Source organism: Rattus rattus, chromosome 5, assembly GCF_011064425.1.
Source record: "Rattus rattus isolate New Zealand chromosome 5, Rrattus_CSIRO_v1, whole genome shotgun sequence".
Taxonomy (NCBI): Eukaryota; Metazoa; Chordata; class Mammalia; order Rodentia; family Muridae; genus Rattus; species Rattus rattus.
Genome location: NC_046158.1, coordinates 135,113,566 through 135,126,286, shown reverse-complemented (window position 1 = coordinate 135,126,286; position 12,721 = coordinate 135,113,566). Strand labels below are relative to the sequence as shown.

Here is a 12,721-nt window from a genome sequence, read left to right as displayed (position 1 = left end):
TTTCATTTCAAGTCTGATACCTGGTGGCTGACTTCAATGTGCCTTTATCTCCTTCAGCCTTGTGTTACTTCTTTGAAACATGAAACCAGTGTGTCATCCCCCCCCCCAACCCCACACTTTATATACGAAAGACCACATAATGCTCTCTCTGGGTATCCCTGGCTGACCTGGAACTGAACTCACCATGTAGACCAAGCTGGTCTTGAACTCACAGAGATCTGCCTGCCTCGGCCTCCTAAGTGCTGGGTTTAAAGGTGTGCGCCACCATGTCCAACTTAACCTTTATTTAAAAACAAAAAACTTAAGTATGCATTTATTGTACAAAATATGATTTTACTTTTTTTTTTTTTTTTTTTTTTTTTTTTTGGAGCTGGGGACCGAACCCAGGGCCTTGTGCTTGCTAGGCAAGCGCTCTACCACTGAGCTAAATCCCCAACCCCAAAAATATGATTTTATTATGAGATTTCCATATGGGTACACCTGTCTGTAATGCACTTTATCGTATCACATTTACCACATTGACTGACATCTGTAATCTTGTGAAGAAATACTGTATCTGTAGGAAAGTCACTATAGGGAGAGGAGACTCCCCTGCCCCCTTATTTCTTCTTTCAATATGCCTCATTACATAGTGTTTTAGTGCCAGACACTGCAAGAGGGTTGGGAATATAAAGATGATTTGAGTAGGTAGCTGCCTGGAGGGAGACGGTTAGCTCAGGAGACAGACAGTAATATAGATAACAAGAGGCTAACACAATGTATGTCTTGAGAGAGAGGACAGCAGTGCCTTATGGGAAGCCACAGAAGCCAGGGCATCAGATCCCCTGGAGCCGAATTGTCTAGAGGTGGCAGGAGGTGACAGGGGTGGGCTGTGAGTGACCATCAGGAACTTGCCATGTAGAGTGGGAGGCACAGCAGTATATGAGTGTTTTGACTCTCATTCTCTCCTGAGAGTGCCACATGCTTTTCTAGAAGCTTCTTGGCCTATATTGTAGATTCAATACAGAAGCAGGCGTGGAAATCCAGTCAGCTCCTACTAAGCCTGTTTTTTTTTTTTTAACAGATTTTTTTTTTAAATGTGAGTAATTCCCGTCATCTCACTATGTTTTACTAGTATAGGATTTATCTGTATTAACAGTCTTACTCTTCAGTTGTTTGTTTATGTACTGATTGTTGGTGTTAGCAACTAGATCCAGGGCCTTACAGGCTAGGCAAGTGCTCTACTACTGAGCTCGCCTCAGAGCCCCACGTTATCATCTTAAATGGAGCGTATGCAAGTTTAAAAATTTCTCAGTTTTAATTCCTCAGATAATTGTGCACACATACAATGTATATAACAGAATACACACACACACACACACACACACACACACACACATGTATATATTTCAGCAACTTGATAGGGTCATCAATGCTTTTTTTTTTCGGAGCTGGGGACCAAACCCAGGGCCTTGCACTTGCTAGGCAAGCGCTCTATCATTGAACTAAATCCCCAACCCCTCATCTGTGCTTTTTGAGAGTGTAAAGGGGTTCTTGAGACCAAAGGGTTTAAGAACCCCATTGTGGGAATCACTGGACAGCTCTAAATAGAGTAGAGGCATACATTAAAAAACTGTTTTTTAGTTCAGTGAATATTGGTTAAATGCCAACTTTGCAGTGAATTCTCTTGTGGGTGATACAATACAGCATTGAACAAATCAGATAAAATTCTGTTTTGGGGCAATAAGTTAACTCAGTTGGGTAAAGGTCTCTCTGCTGCCAAGCCGGACAAGCCTGAGCTTGATCCCTGGGATCTACAACATGGAAGGAGAGAACCAACTCCTATAAGTTGACCTCTGACCTCTACACGCATATTGTGACGATTGTGTGCTCCTCCTAAAAATGTAATAAAAATGAAAACAGAACAAATGAACTTCTCAATTTTCATAAGGCAATTGCATATTAAAATAGAGGGGACAGACAACAAGAAAAATTAATAAAATAAGTATTACATAGTAGTAATTATTGAGAAAAAGGGGGAGTGGGGACTTGAAAATAGAGGGGTGTGTGTGTGTGTGTGTGTGTGTGTGTGTGTGTGTTTCTGAAAGAGCAGTGTTGAAGCATGGAGAAGTGATTCTGGCAGAGTGAACAGCAGGCAGACTTTTTAAGGCAAGGAGCCATCGGGCAAGCTTAAGGAACAATGCAGAGGTCAGAGAGGGAGTGGAGAGGAAGAAGGGGGTGGGTCCTAGGAGGATTTCCCTATAGGAAGTTTCTGAGAATTGAAGAGACAACTTCTGACTTAGGTCTTAATAGAACCGCTGGTTTCTCTGAGCCAAGGAGAGCTGGGAAGGCCGTAAGCAGAAAGGCAGGTGACCTGGTCGCTGCCATCATCCAGTTCCAAGACATCGAGGTGGAGGTGAAGATCCTTGCGGAAACACTGAGATGTGCTTGGGTTCTTGAAGGATTTTTGAAAGAGGAGTGGAGAAAGCTTTGGCTGTGGAGTGTGAGAGAAGAGTCACATTCAGAGAACTGACCTGAGCAACTGCAATGCTGTCGCGACTCTTCGACACAAAGAAGGTCCCTCGAACAGCTTGAGTTGAAATATCAAGTGTCTCCTCTGGGGCGTGTGAAGACGGAGGCAGCCATTAGAGACTCAAGTGCAAGTGGCACACAGGCTCCTTCTGTACAAGTGTTGAGTGGAGTACGACATGGAGAGGCTCAAAAGAAAAATATTTTAAGGCCAAGAGACCAGACAAAATTACTTAGGAATAAGTACGTTCAGAGAGGGGCAAAGTTATAGTGAACAAGTCTTGAAGTCTTAATTTCTAACTGTTGTTAGAAATTAACAGAGAGGAACCAGCTAAAGATACCAAGTAGGAACAGCTAAAATGAGAAAAACCGTGTAAATAAGAAATCCTGCAGAGCTTCCAGGGACTAAGCCACTACCCAAAGACTATACATGGACTGACCCTGGGCTCCAACCTCATAGGTAGCAATGAATATCCTAGTAAGAGCACCAGTGGAAGGGGAAGCCCTGGGTCCTGCCAAGACTGAACCCCCAGTGAACGTGATTGTTGGGGGAGGGTGGTAATTGGGGGAGGATGGGAGGGAACACCTATATAGAAGGGAGGGGGGGATAGGGGGGATGTTGGCCTGGAAACCAGGAAAGGGAATAACAATAGAAATGTAAACAAAAATATCCAAATTAATAAAGATGAAAAAAGGAAAAAAAAAAAAAAAAGCTAGAGGAGGACCCCCACCTCTAGCTGAGGAGTTCGTGGCTTTTGATGGTTGCTGGGTTAGGGAGAGGCAACTCTCATCAGGACTGTGACCCCTGGTATATTGCCCACACTCCGGTGGGAGCTTCCATGCCCATGCCCATGAGTTAGAAAAAGAAGAAAAAGAGGAGGGAGGGATGTAGGGAGGAGGGAGGGAAATGTGGAGAGAAATAGGAAGGGAAGGAGGGAGCAAGGAGGAGGAAGAGAAACAATGAAGGAAAAACACCTTATATGCAGGAGTGTTTGCCTACATGTATGTATGTGCACCATGTACATGCCTGATACTCACAGAGGCCAGGAGAGGGCGTCAGAATGTCTGGAACTGGAGTTGCAGATGGCTGTGAGCTACCTGGGAACCGAACCTTTGTCTTTTGTAAGAGCCCCCATCACTGCTGAGTCATCACTACGGCCACAAAAGTGAAGTTCGTAGTAGGAATCTAAAAGGAAACTAATGAGGGTTCGTTTGCTGCTGGTCCAGCTCAGGGAAAGCGCCAACTGCCCCCTCCTTCCTTTGAATTCCTGTTGTAGTAGCTACAAGCTAAAGAGGGCTCGGTGTGTTAGTGTGTGAGGTAATTTATCTACGTTGTATCACTCTACCCTTCTAACTTTGTTGCCTGCTGGATTCTAAGGAAAGGGCAAGAGAGGAAATGACTTGCCCAATGACGTATCTAGAGAACAAACAGTAGCAGAAGCCGAGAGACAGACACCAAAGTTCAAGCCCTTGTTTCTTTGTTCATTCATTAGAATTTCCGACTTTTTACAAACAGCCTTAAGCAGCTGCTACTAGGTTTAGGGTCACAGCCTGTGCCCTAGCGAGACAGGCCTGGCCACCTGTCCTCAGTGAGCTAATTAAAACAACTAAATTAATAGTGGGGGGGGGGGAAGAGGGAGAGACAGAGACAGAGACAGAGAAGAGAGACAGAGACAGACAGTGAGACAGAGACAGAGACAGACAGGAGAGAATGAGAATGTGGCCACTGTGAGAAGAGAGGCATAGGGATCCAGCAGGGCATCTCCCTGCCAAGTCTTCCCAGGGTGGCCATATTGAACACCACTTTTTCTGCTTTCCACTAGCTGTCATGTTTTAGTTGACTTATTGAGGACAGGTAGCCAAACCTGGCACAGGTTGGGGCGCAGCCTGTGATCCTAAACCTGGTAACAATATGACAAACATGATGGGATTAACAGACATATTTTGGGGTGCCTACCCCCAAAGCAAATGGAGCATGGATGGAGAGAGAAGGCTGGAGGATCACAGCCACTGTCAGAACTGTTTATCCCAGGGACATTTTTCCTTTCTTCCCACACTAGCCTGCATTAGCTGCTTTTCACGGGTGACTGAACTTGGCTTGCTGGAACACACATAGGCTGTGACTCTGAAGTTGGCTACGCAGCGGCTCTGTGGAAAGAAGCAGGTTGAGCAAGCCAGTCTCCAGGTGAAAGGGCTAAGACTGCGCATGCATGCGACAGAACGGATAAGAGTGGCTTAGGAATGGGTCTCCCAGAACTTCTGAGGCCTCTGAAGTCGTTCTGGCTGGGGAAATCCAGGAAATCAAAGAAACTGACCAACGGGAAGTAGCATTTGGAACAAAGCTGTATGAACAGATAATTTTTTAAAACTCAATTTCCATGTAGCACACAGCAATTATGACTATGTGTCCAAAAGTTGTGAATGACAAAAGACTGTGAAATTTTAATTGACAAAACATGGGGGGGCAATGGCTTGGGGGAAAGGAAAAACATGGGGGGGGGTGGGCAATGGCTTGGGGGAAAGGAAACGTTTAAATATCCAGGGTCAGAGGAGCCGCTGTTTGAATCCCCCACCTCTGATTTTGGAGCAAGCCCCAACTGGTTTGGGGGTAATTCCTGCTTATGTTTCTCCCTGACAGCCATCAACAAAGAGCACGCACAATGGAGCACTCTGTGCCCACTCTAAGATGAGGACTCCAAGATGACGATGTACCTCACAAATTAGGAAATCATTATTTTTTAAAGATTTATTTATTTATTATATATAAGTACACTGCAGCTGTCTTCAGATGCACCAGAAGAGGGCATCGGATCCCATGACAGATGGTTGTGAGCCACCATGTGGTTGCTGGGATTTGAACTCAGGACCTCTGGAAGAGCAGTCAGTGCTCTTAACCACTGAGCCATCTCTCCAACCCTCCTAGCACTTCTTTTTTTTTTTAATATTTTTAAGATGTATTTATTTTATGTATATGAGTTCACTGTAACTGTCTTCAGACACACCAGGAGAGGGCATCGGATCCCATTACAGATGGTTGTGAGCCACCATGTGGTTGCTGGGAATTGAACTCAGGACCTCAGGAAGACCAGTCAGTGCTCTTAACCGCTGACCCATCTCTCCAACCCGGAAAGTTACTTTTTAAATGTAGTATTTGTGTGTTTTTGTTTTTGTTTTGTGAAACAAGGTCTTACTATGTAGCTTATTGGCTGATATTTTGACAACTGGACACAAGCTGGAGTCATCTGGGAAAAAGAAACCTAAGTTGAGAAAACATTTCCAGTTTATAGCCATACCACCCTGAGTAGTGTGATCTCAGAAGCTGGGGAGGATAGGCCCTGGCAAATACCTGGATGGGAGAAGTGCCTCTGTCAGATTGGCCTGTAGAGAAGTCTGCATGTCATTTTCTTGGCTAATGATTGATGTGGGAGGGTCAGGACACTGGGGACAGTGCCATCACTGGTCCCAAGTGGAATAAGAAAGCAGACAGAGAAAGCCATGAGGCGAGAGTCAGTCAGCAGCCCTCTCCATGGCTCCTGCTTCAGTTTCTGCCCGACTACAGTCAAAATTGTAAGCCAAGTAAACTCTTTCCTCCCCAAGCCGCTTTAGGTCGCAGAATTCCATGCCAGTAATAAAAAGCAAACTGTAACAGGGACCCAGGATGGCTTCGAATGTTTTATCCTCTTGCCTAGTGGGTGAGGGCAGTGTGGACCTGCACCTGCTACTTAATTATAGCGCTATTACTTACGGTGTATTACTGAATGGGAGAAAACCAAGGTGCAGGGTCCTGTGTGTGCGCACCACAGCATGCACTAGGGGCAAGAGACAGTTTCTCTGCTTGTTTGTACGTAAGATACAGAGAGGTGTTCCCGGAGCTGATGACTGTAAGGACTTCCTCCCAGGGAGCTATACGGCTAGAGGACAGGCTGAGAGGGAACACGTTCACTGACAACTCTAAAAAAAAAATTGATTTATTTTTATTTTATGTGTACCACATGTGCAGTGCCAGGTGTGTCAGATCCTTTGGAACGACAGTTAAAGATGGCTGTTAGCCACCGTGTGGGTACTGGGACTCAAGTCCTCTGGAAGAGCGGTCAGTGAACTCATATCCCCAGTCCTTCGGTCAACCGTTCTGTTTCCTTACTTAACGAATTTATTTATTCATCCATTCTTTCTTTCCTTCTTCGCTTCTCTTTCTTCTTCTTTTTGTTTTTGTTTCTCAAGACAGAGTTTCTCTGTGTAGCCCTGGCTGTCCTGGAACTCACTCCGTAGAGCAGGCTGGCCTTGAACTCATAGAGATCTGCCTGCCTCTGTCTCCTGAGTGCTGGGATTAAAGGCATGCCCTACCACTGTCTTGCTTCTTTTTTCTTTTTAAAATAGGGTCTCAATTAGCCCAGACTGGTCTTTGACTATCTCACTTAGACAAATATCTTCAATTAATAATAATAATAATAATATAAATAGAACATTTTTGGGGACAGAATGCAGGACCTGGTATATGATTTACAAGGCCCAGTGCAAAATGAGAACTCAGAGCTTCTTGTTCAAATATAAACCTGTAGCTGGGCGATGGTGGTGTGCACCTTTTATCCCAGCACTCCAGAGGCAGAGGCAAGAAGGAGGATCTCTGAGTTTGAGGTCAGCCTGGTCTGCAGAGTGAGTTCCAGGATAGCCAGGGTCTCTCTCTCTCTCTCTCTCTCTCTCTCTCTCTCTCTCTCTCTCTCTCTCTCTCTCTGTGTGTGTGTGTGTGTGTGTGTGTGTGTGTGTGTGTGTGTGTGTGTGTGTTGTAATCCCAGCATTTGGGAACGAGAGGGCAGGAGATCAGGGTCATCATTGGCTACAAAGTGAGTTCAAACCTAAGAATTTCAAAGTGGTAGTGGAACATTTAAACAGTGTAAGGCCCCATGTGAATGCAGAAGCCACAAACTCATGAGGCTGGCCCAGACCCCTGAGTGACACTTCAAAACCATTTTTCCCACATGGCATATTACACACCCATGAAGAAGGAACTTCCCTGTGACTTGCTTTGGTGAGCTGTTCTGGAACCTTTTACCCAAGTCACTCACCATCCCTTGGCTCTTCTAAGCCTCAAAAAAATATTTAATTGTGCATGTGAACACGCATAGCACAACTTGTAGGGAGTCCGTTCTTTCCTTCCACCATGTGGCTTGAACTAGGGTCCTCAGCTTTGGCAGCAAGCTCCTTCAGCTGCTGAGCCATCTTGTCTGCTCGAACTGTTTTAAGCTGTCAATCACGTGCTCCTCCTTACCTCTCAGGGCCCTCCCTCTAGTTTCTCCCCACCCCCACTGGTTTTATCTCTTCAGTGTGATTGCAGCGGTTTCTCCGGATGCTTAGAAGCCCTCTTCCTATTCTGTGTCCATTACCAGTTTTTTTTTGTTTTGTTTTTTTTTTTTTTTTTGAGCTGGGGACCCGAACCAGGGCCTTGGCGCTTCCTAAGCAAAGCTCTACCACTGAGCTAAATCCCAACCCCATTACCAGTTTTAAATACAACCTGCACCCTGTCTGCACACACACGAGCTCCCACAGTTTTACCGCCAGGGGTACTAGTACCATCTCCATCTACTACCCTGATCTCCTCAGCTCAGCTGCTCGCCCAGCCCGTGCTTTATGGCTCTGCTTTCCTTCCCTGTGGAATTTCCAATCTGTAACAGACAAAGCCACACCCTGTCCTTGCCATTCAAAATCTCATCTCCTCCTAAGGGGTTCCAAACAGCATTCCGGATTCCATCGTACACATCCCGGAGCCCTGTGCCGCACCCTTGATACCACCTTAGCCTTCCCCATTATTGCCGGACAATAATCCCCCACCCCCCGTATGGATTCCCCTTTATGCAAGATTCCCTGAACTTCTGGACTAGGCCACAGACCCTATTTTGTACCCTATACCTCGTACTTCACAGAGGTCATATAACTGTGATTAAGCAATCATTTGTGTGGTTCCACCTTTTCCGTGGGTTCAGACCTTGTCTAGCATACTATGGGTGAATACTTTTTACACAAACTGAATTGAAGCCCGCTAGAGAACTGTTGTTTGCAATTTGGTGTCTACGGTATAGTTCCAGTAGGGGGCAGCAAAGCATAAGCAACGGAAGGGTTCCAGGCCATAACTTGAAAGGATGACTTTCAGACAAATCGTGTAACCTCCGAGGTCTCTCTACTTCTCTGAAAAGGAAGGCGAATGCTCCTTCCCCTGGATCAAACGAGATACACAACTTTAAAGGGGCTGCCATGCTGCACAAGGCAAGTGTCGCGAGCGTCAGTTAGGAGCGGGCGCGGGTTTGACGATTGTGAGCCTGCTGTGAGTAGGGACTGGACCGATGAGGAAGAGTGGAAAATTAAAGCTGAGAAGGAGCCTGGCCCACGCCCAGAGCCAGTCTGGAGCCAAGCTGTGAGGTCAACCCAGTGTGTTCTTGTCACAAGTTCCTCCCTGTTCCCAGAACATCGCCCGCTTCTGTGGTAGCGTCCAGTGTCCTGTCTGAGACATTCTAGGTCTCCTTCTGCCAACACGCCTTCACGGGGCTGGATCCTGGCCCCTCAGAGGCCTGTTCGCCACCAGCCCATGATTAGTTAACCTGACATCCTGACTGAAATGCTAACGGAAACTATATTTTCACATCATTCTCAGTGGAACTGGACCGTCCCCAGAGAGACGGGGTAACCAGAGTAAACGGAATAAATGCCATCAGATGAGATTTCAGGTCCTGTGGGAGGTGAGGGAAGGACCAGCTCACGGTGATGAAGGCAGTCCCCAAATTATATGAAAAACAATTCTCCACCCATGGCCCCTGGGAGAGGTTGCGTCCTTGTGATGAGGAGACGGCTTGTTAATTTATATCCAGTGAAGTTTCTGTTTGGGGAGCACAGTAGGCTACTGACAACGGCTTTAGAACCAAGTAGCCATGCGATAAAAATGTAGAGAAGATCATTCTCCAAAAGTGTCCTCTGTCATTTGGATCCAAGCCTCCCCTTCTGCCCAGGCTGTACCTATCCAGGGTCACCAGATCTGCCTTTACCAGCAGGTCAAGCAATGACGTGGCGTGGAACTTCAAAACACGGCTTCTTTCACTTGGCGTGATGGAGTTTTTGACGCTTTTTAAAAGTCGGCACAGAGGGGTTGGGGATTTAGCTCAGCGGTAGAGCGCTTGCCTAGCGAGCGCAAGGCCCTGGGTTCGGTCCCCAGCTCAAAGTTGGCACAGAAAGCGATGTGCTTGACTCTGCCGTTTCCCGCTCCGCACGTCTTTATCCTTTGCTCTGGTCTGTTCCTCTTCCCCTGCCTTCCTTGCTCCTCCTGCTCTCCTCCCTGCCCCTCCAACTGCTCCCTCCTCCTGCCCCCAAGCCACGTGCATGCCATGACCCTCTCACTCACCCCCCTCCCTTTATAAGGATTTATTTATCTTTATGTTACCTGCGCCAGTGATTTGCTCGCATGTTCACCCGTGTGTCGTGAGTGAGCAGCGGTGCTGGTGGAGGTTGGAAGAGGGCATCTGACCTCTGAACTCTGACCTCTGAACTGGAGTTACAGTTGTCAGCCATGGTGTGTGTGCTGGGAACCAAAGCCCGGCCCTCTGTAAGAATGAGTGCTCTTAACCACCGAGCCATCTCTCCAGCCTGGCCACACTTTATTCCTCCTTTCTTCTCTCATGGTCCCTTTTTAGTTCTCTCTCCCTCTCCCCCAAAGCCCCTTTCTGTCTCTCTGTTACACACACACTTAAAATCTAGCTTCTGCTCTCGGGAGAACCATGAAGTACTTGTAGTTTGTTGTTGTTGTTGTTGTTGTTGTTTTTTTGTTTTTTTCACCTTTCAGAACTTTAATGCTGTGAACATCAGACTGTAGCAGAGGCAACTATGAGACGCACATCCGTCGTTCCTGTACGGCACCCTGCCTTACAGCAAGCCCAGCTTAGATTCCACCATCAAGTGTGGCTTGCCCATCAGTTCACTTTGTGATGGATCGTGAAGAATATCCTCAAAGCCGATGGTTTCATCATTGCCCCTCAAAATAGCCAGTGAGAGGTTTGAGCTCGGAAGAAACGGAAGACGCTGGAGCTGCCGCACTGCCTTGAACTCCATCTGTAACTTCAGGGGAGCAAACACACTCTGGGTGTTCCTCAGGGTGGAAAAGTCCATCTTGTCCTGGTTGAGCTGGATTTTTTTTTTTCTGATAATTCAAGAGGGTGACTGGGCAAAAGTTCATTTTTCCACACGAGAAAACCCTTTCTGGAGAAGATCATGAGCTCCATAATGGAATACTGCTCTTCAGCGATGGCGACCCAAGGCCTCTGGTGTTCATCTTGGAAACAGCTCTGCGAAATCCTCTGAACCCGCTATAGTCGGCCAGCCGAGCCGCTCACTTCCGCTTCCTGCACGTGTAGTTTTGAATCTGATCTCTTCCACTTAGCATAATGATTTACATTTCCACGTTCCTGCAAGGGTTTCCTTTGTCTCTGCTTGATCAATTCTGCCACTGCTCTTTTATTTCCCCGTTGTATGGCTGGCACCCTGGTCTTCGCTGTCTCGCCGTCTGCTGCTCTTGCCTTGGACCCGTTCTTGTTCTCACAGACCTGTAGGATCATCTTATTTCCTTGAGATCCTGTCAGGTGTTTGCTGGAAGTGTGCACTCGGGGCTTCAGGTGCTCCTTCTAGAATGCTCTTAACCGGATCCCAAAGATTCTGCCAGCTTGTGTTTCCATTTTCACTTGGTTCTAGGAATTTTAAATTTTCCTCCTTGATGTTTATTTCATTTTTGTTCCTTAAAAGAGTTATTGGTCATTAGTGGAGAAAAATCCATCTTTTAAAGAAGACAAGCTTACTATTGTTTTTCCTTCAGAATTGAAAGATGACGAGTAAAATATCACATGCTTAAGGAGATATTAAAGGAGACTTCCTTTTCTTTATTTTTTGAGATAGGGTCTCATCAGATAGTACTCCTAGCCCAGAACTTGCTACGTAGGCCAAGCTGGCCTTGAACTCACAGAGATCAGAGAGCCTCCGCCTTCCGAGTGAAAGCTGACAAAAAGGCCTCGCCCTTGGAGGATATCAAACCCACAGAAGATTTGTAAACTGGATGACTGTGTCTAGAAACATGTGGACGCACATTTCCAGATGCCAGAATTTGAAGTATTTCCTATGTTTAATTACGTGAAGCGGCCCAGTCCCGTTGCTGAATTGCTGTCAGAAAATGACATTAAACTGACTTTTAATTCTGTTTCTCAGAACTCCCCATCCTCGCTGCCCATTCTCGGCATGACAGCGTTGCAGGCCGCGTGAAGTCCCCGAACTGATTCACTCGCAAGTGCGAGAAATAAGAAACTAAGTGGCAGATTGAAGGAAAGTAGGAAACGAAAACATAGAACTTTTGTTTTACAGAGACGAACACACACATCGAAACATGAGAGATGAAAAAATAAAGGGTTTTGCGTTTCTGGGAAAGGGTTGTAAACTCATGAAAGGAAAAATCAAAGCCGACAGTTATGGAGAAGAGCACTGTAGAGAATGTTGGTGTCCCAGCACTCAGGAGGCAGAGGCCGGTGGATTATTGTATGTTCAAGTTGGAGTCCAGCCTGGTCTACATAATAAGTTCCAGGCTAGCCAAGGTTACAAAGTGTGACTTGTCCAAAAAAAAAAAAGTGTTTCACCAATTGGATAAAAATCTGCTCCATGGCACGTGAGGACCCTGCCTTCAGGTTTCCCATGAGGTAAAGATGCTCCTGCATCTGCAAGGTTCATCTTTTGTTTTGTTTTGTTGTTGTTTTGGGGTTTTCGTTTTTTGCTTTTTGTGGGTTTTTTTGTTTTTTGTTTTTTGTTTTTTTTTTTTTGGTTTGGTTTTTTTGCTTTTTGTGGGGTTTTTTTTGTTTTTGTTTTTTGAGGTTTTGTTTGTTTGTTTGTTTGTTTTGACACAGGGCCTTTCTCTGTAGCCCTGGCTGTCCTGGAACTGGCTCACTATTCCAGACTGGCCTTGAACTCAGAGAGCTCTGCCTGCTTCTGCCCCCTGCAGGCTGGAATTACACAGCACACCACAACCACCCGGCACATCTGTTGTGGGGGAAGGGGGGAGTAGAAGTCCTGGGTAAGGGTGAGGGAGAAGTAGAGGGAGAAGTCCCCGGAGGCCTGGCATCTCACAGACTAACAGCAGAGTGTAGCCTCCAACAGGAAGAGACAAGAGGAGATGGAGTTTTGATTGCTGGACATGAGAAGA

The 12,721-nt window shown here is 46.3% G+C and overlaps 1 protein-coding gene across 1 annotated transcript in view; it reads right to left on the bottom strand.

Moving 5' to 3' along the window:
• The window catches only part of Mmp24 (matrix metallopeptidase 24), a 56,743-nt gene extending 46,090 nt beyond the window's left edge, over positions 1-10,653 (bottom strand). The window contains exons 1-3 of the mRNA XM_032902633.1: positions 10,415-10,653; positions 9,540-9,615; positions 2,354-2,473 (exon numbers count right to left, since the gene is read on the bottom strand). Coding sequence (XP_032758524.1) covers positions 2,354-2,473; positions 9,540-9,615; positions 10,415-10,653 — 435 coding nt within the window. The remainder of the gene's footprint in view (positions 1-2,353; positions 2,474-9,539; positions 9,616-10,414) is intronic.
• Positions 10,654-12,721: the final 2,068 nt, after the last annotated feature.